This window comes from Triticum urartu, chromosome 2A, assembly GCF_056163025.1.
Source record: "Triticum urartu cultivar PI428250 chromosome 2A, HENAU_Tu73, whole genome shotgun sequence".
NCBI classification, from domain to species: Eukaryota; Viridiplantae; Streptophyta; class Magnoliopsida; order Poales; family Poaceae; genus Triticum; species Triticum urartu.
Window position 1 is genome coordinate 624,159,119 of NC_141874.1, and position 4,685 is coordinate 624,163,803.

The 4,685-nt window shown below is 60.2% G+C and overlaps 2 protein-coding genes across 2 annotated transcripts; both read left to right on the top strand.

Moving 5' to 3' along the window:
* The first annotated feature begins 460 nt into the window (after positions 1–460).
* LOC147986279 (uncharacterized) lies at positions 461–790 on the top strand. Its single transcript, XM_087541943.1, has one exon. The coding sequence runs from the start codon at positions 461–463 to the stop codon at positions 788–790; it is 330 nt and encodes a 109-aa protein (XP_087398069.1).
* A 1,439-nt stretch (positions 791–2,229) lies between these two features.
* Positions 2,230–3,612, top strand: LOC147986280 (uncharacterized). Its single transcript, XM_087541944.1, has one exon. The coding sequence runs from the start codon at positions 2,230–2,232 to the stop codon at positions 3,610–3,612; it is 1,383 nt and encodes a 460-aa protein (XP_087398070.1).
* Positions 3,613–4,685: the final 1,073 nt, after the last annotated feature.

A 4,685-nucleotide genomic window follows, 5' to 3' on the forward strand; every position in this document is an offset into this window, starting at 1 on the left:
CACAAGCAGCGAACGCCTCCTTCGGCAGGAGGTTAACACCGTCGTCCCGCCCAAGCCGGAGTTCATGCATTGGTCAGATCGCCCGATCACCTGGACCCGAGAGGATCACCCGACAGTCATGCCGAGTCCGGGTGGTTACGCCCTCGTCCTCAACCCCACTATCGTCACGCGGCACACATGCAAGTTCTCTCGATTCCTCATCGACGGCGGCAACATCATCAAAATCCTCTACCACGACACGATGACCCAGCTCGGCCTCAAGGCCGAGGACCTGGAGCCGACCCGGACGATCTTCCACGGCATTGTGCCCGGCCTCTCCTGCTCCCCCATTGGCCAGGTCCGGCTAGATGTCTTGTTCGGTGACAGGAGCCACTTCTAGCGCGAACCAATCTGGTTCGAGGTGGTGGACCTGTCCAGCGCGTATCACGCATTGCTAGGCCGGCCCGCGCTCGCCAAGTTCATGGCGGTTCACCACTACGCATACCTGAAGATGAAGATGCTGGGTCCAAAGGGCCTCATCAATACCAGCGACGATTGCCGCAAGTCCCTGGAGTGCGCCCGAGACGGCGCCAAGTTGGCTAAGTTGCTGGTCATTGCCGAGGAGCGGCGCCAGCTCGACCGGATCGTCGCCCTGGCAGGCGAGGCCTCCGCCGCGTCGATCCCGACCCCGGACCCCGCCGACAAGGACGCCTTCACGCCCTCCAAGGAGATCAAGAAAGTGAGGCTCAACCCAGAAGACCCCAGCTGCAGCAAGTACGTTGTCATAGGCGCCCGCCTCGACAGCAAATAGGAAGGCGAGCTCGTCGACTTCCTCCGTGAGAATCGGGATATCTGCGCATGGACCCCCAAGGACATGTCGGGTATCCCGTGGAAGTACGTCGAGCACAAACTTCACGTTCGTAAGGACACCAAGCCTGTCCGTCAACCCCTATGACGATTTTCCGAAAAAAAGAGAAGGACCACTGGTGAAGAGGTCGCCAAGCTTTTGGCGGCCGGCTTCATAATGGAAGTGTTTCACCCCGAGTGGCTGGCCAATCCAGTCCTCGTCCTGAAGAAGAACAAGACCTGGCGCATGTGTATCGACTACACCAGCCTCAACAAGGCCTGTCCCAAGGATCCGTTCGCCCTCCCGCGGATCGACCAAGTCATCGACTCGACCGCTGGGTGTGAGCTCCTGTCCTTCCTGGACGCTTACTCCGGCTACCACCAGATCAAGCTGGACCCGGCCGACGCCCTGAAGACGTCCTTCATCACGCCCTTTGGGGAGTATTGCTACATCACCATGCCATTCGGCTTGAAGAACGCCAGCGCCACCTTCCAGCGCTGCATGCAGAAATGCATACTGCCGCAGCTCGGCCGCAATATCCATGTGTACGTGGACGACACTATGGTGAAGACCAAGCAGCACCTCACGCTCCTTGACGATTTGAAGGAAACATTCGCCAACCTCTGTGAATACAAGGTCAAGCTTAACCCGGAAAAATGCGTCTTCGGCGTCTCGGCCGGAAAGCTACTCGGCTTCCTTGTCTCAGAATGCGGTATTGAGGCGAACCCGGAGAAGATCAAGGCCATCGAGCGCATACGCAACCTGGCTCGACTGCGCGATGTCCAGAAGTTTACCGGATGCTTGGCCTCAGTCAGCCGGTTTCTAAGCCGGCTGGGCGAGAGGGCGCTACCCCTATACCAGCTGATGAAGAAGACGAGCCCGTTCGAATGGAACGGCAAGGCGGATGAGGCCTTCCAAGACCTCAAGTGCATGCTCACCACCGCACCAGTCCTGGCCGTGCCAACCGACAAGGAGCCGCTGCTGCTCTACATAGCCACGACCTCGCGGGCGATCAGCACAGTGCTGGTGGTCAAGCGACCAGACAAGGGTAAGATCCAAGCCGTCCAGTGCCCAGTCTACTACCTGAGCGAGGTGCTCTCCAACTCCAAGCAGAACTACCCGCACTACCAGAAGATATGTTACAGTGTGTACTTCACCGCCAAGAAGCTAAAGCAGTATTTCCAAGAGCACGTTGTCACCGTGGTCAGCACGGCGCCTATCGGAGAAATCATCGGGTGCCGGGATGCCTCTGGCCGGGTTGCCAAGAGGCAATCCAGCTAGCCGGCCACACCATTCCCTACGAGCCCCGCACCACGAGCAAGTCTCAAGCCCCGGCCGACTTCCTCGTCGACTGGACCGAGACCCAGTACTTGCCGCCGCCTCCCGACTCGACGCATTGGCGCATGCACTTCGATGGGTTCAAGATGCGACTCGGCTTGGGGGCCGGCATCGTACTGTCGTCCTCAAAGGGCGACCGGCTCCACTACGCGCTCCAGATCCACTTCGCCGCCTCCAACAACGTCGCCGAGTACGAAGCCCTTGTGCACGGCCTCCGGCTCGCCAAGGAACTCGGCATCCGGCGCATCCTGTGCTACAGCGACTCGGACGTGGTGGTGCAGCAGTGCTCCGGCGAATGGGACGCCCGCGACCCCAACATGGCAAACTACCGCTTCCTCGTCCAGAAGCTATCCGGATCCTTCAAGGCCTGCGAGTTCCTCCACGTCCCACGCGCGGAGAACGAAGCAGCCGACACGCTCGCCAAGATCGCCTCATCACGACAAGCCATACCGTCCGGCGTCTCCCTCGAGCACCTGTGCAAGCCGTCCGTCAAGCCATCGCCGGACTTCGAGTCCATCCACGTTCCAGACGACCCGGTTGCACCTCAACCCGGCCCCGGGACTGCCGAACCCGGCCCGGAGACTGCTCAGCTCGACCTGGCCACCATCGTCCCAGACCCGGCCGTCGCCATACCCGACCTGGGGCCTGCTCAACCCAGCTCGGGGGCTGCCGACTCGGAACCCACCCTGGTGGCCGTCTTTGCCGTGGTTACGGCTCCATCTTGGGCCTGCCCAATATCAGAATTTTTGGAGAACGGGGTTCTCCCCATGGACGAGACCGAAGCTCGGCAAGTGCGACGCCGGGCGTCCGCCTACAGCATCATCAACAACGAGCTCGTCAATCGCAGCTCCACCGGCGTGTTCCAGCGCTGCGTCGAGCAGGAACGGGGCATCGACATCCTCCGCGACATACATCAGGGCAAGTGCGGGCACCACGCCGCATCACGATCCCTGGTGGCCAAGGCATTCCGCCACGGTTTCTACTGGCCCACGGCCCTCGAAGATGCCGAGTCGCTCGTCCTCAAGTGTGACGGATGCCAGTGCTTCAGCAAACGCAGCCACCAGCCGGCGTCAGCACTCTGCACCATACCAATCGCCTGTCCCTTCGCGGTCTGGGGACTCGACATGGTGGGACCCTTCAAAACCACTCGAGGCGGCACGACGCACTTGCTGGTGGCAGTGGACAAATTCACCAAGTGGATCGAGGCAAGACCAATCAAGAAACTGGACGGGCCAACAGCCGTCCGGTTCATCAAGGACATAGTGGTGCGCTACGGCATGCCGAACAACATCATCACCGACAACGACACCAACTTCACCAAGGGCGTGCTCGAACAATACTGCTCCGTCTCCAGCATCCGCCTCGACCTGGCTTCCGTTGTGCATCCGCAGTCCAACGGGCAGGTCGAGCGGGCCAATGGACTCATCCTGTCCGGCATAAAGCCGTGACTCGTCGAGCCACTCATCCGCTCACCTGGTAGCTGGCTTGACGAGTTGCCAGCCGTTCTCTGGAGTCTACGCACCACGCCGAATCGGTTGACCGGGTTCACCCCATTCTTCCTCGTCTACAGAGTCGAAGCCATCATCCCGATCGACGTCGATTTTGACTCGCCGCGCGTCACGATGTACACCGAAGCCGAAGCCAGAGAAGCCCGCGAAGATGGCGTCGACCTGCTCGAAGAAGCACGCCTCCTGGCGATCAGTCGCTCGGCCATCTACCAGCAAGGCCTGAGGCACTACCACAGCAAGAAGATCAAGCCCCTCGCGTTCCGCGAGGGCGACCTCATCCTTTGACTCGTCCAAGAGCAGGCATGCCAGCACAAGTTGTCCCATCGATGGGAGGGCCCACTCATCGTGAGCAGGGCCTTGCGCGACCGCAACGCCTACTACCTCATCGACGCACGCAAGTTAAGAAAGCGCAAGAAAGACACCGCCGGTGAAGAAACGACCCGGCCGTGGAACGCGGAACTCCTCCGCCCGTTTCACAGTTAGCCGCACGAGCGTATGTATTGTTGCCTTTTGTAAACACATGAAACTACGGGGTCCTCGAACAAGACTCAGGGGCTGCCTTTTGTCAACCAATTTATTGTGTCCTATTCCCTTGCATCACCATACCACTGAACCCGGCCACCGGTCCAACTCGCTCGACCCGGGGGCTCGAGGGCTGGCCAGCTCGGTCGCCACCCCGCCGCCTTACTTGGTGATTCCTGATAAAGTTAGGATGCCACGGTTCCCCACTTCGCCCTAAAGCCACAGGTCCAGCTTTGGCTGTCGGCTGGCAAGCACAACGGACCAAAGCTCCCTTATGCTTCATACACTAAGTCAAAGGCTGTGGGGTCGATCAACCCGGCTCACCATTCATCAAACGAACAGTCGCCAACCGGCTTCGTCGGATTGCCGCCAGCCGGCCCAGTGGGTGTCTTGCTCGCGCTCAACGTTTCGAGGGACCCAAGTCCTGCGCACTCATCTCAAAGAGCCGAACTCCTTGTCACGGACAGGAGCCTCGGCCGTCTGACTCGCGG

Excerpts from the sequence above, each read along its gene's own strand:
- LOC147986280 (XM_087541944.1), top strand. The coding sequence starts at position 2,230 with ATGCACTTCGATGGGTTCAAGATGCGACTCGGCTTGGGGGCCGGCATC.
- LOC147986279 (XM_087541943.1), top strand. The coding sequence starts at position 461 with ATGGCGGTTCACCACTACGCATACCTGAAGATGAAGATGCTGGGTCCA.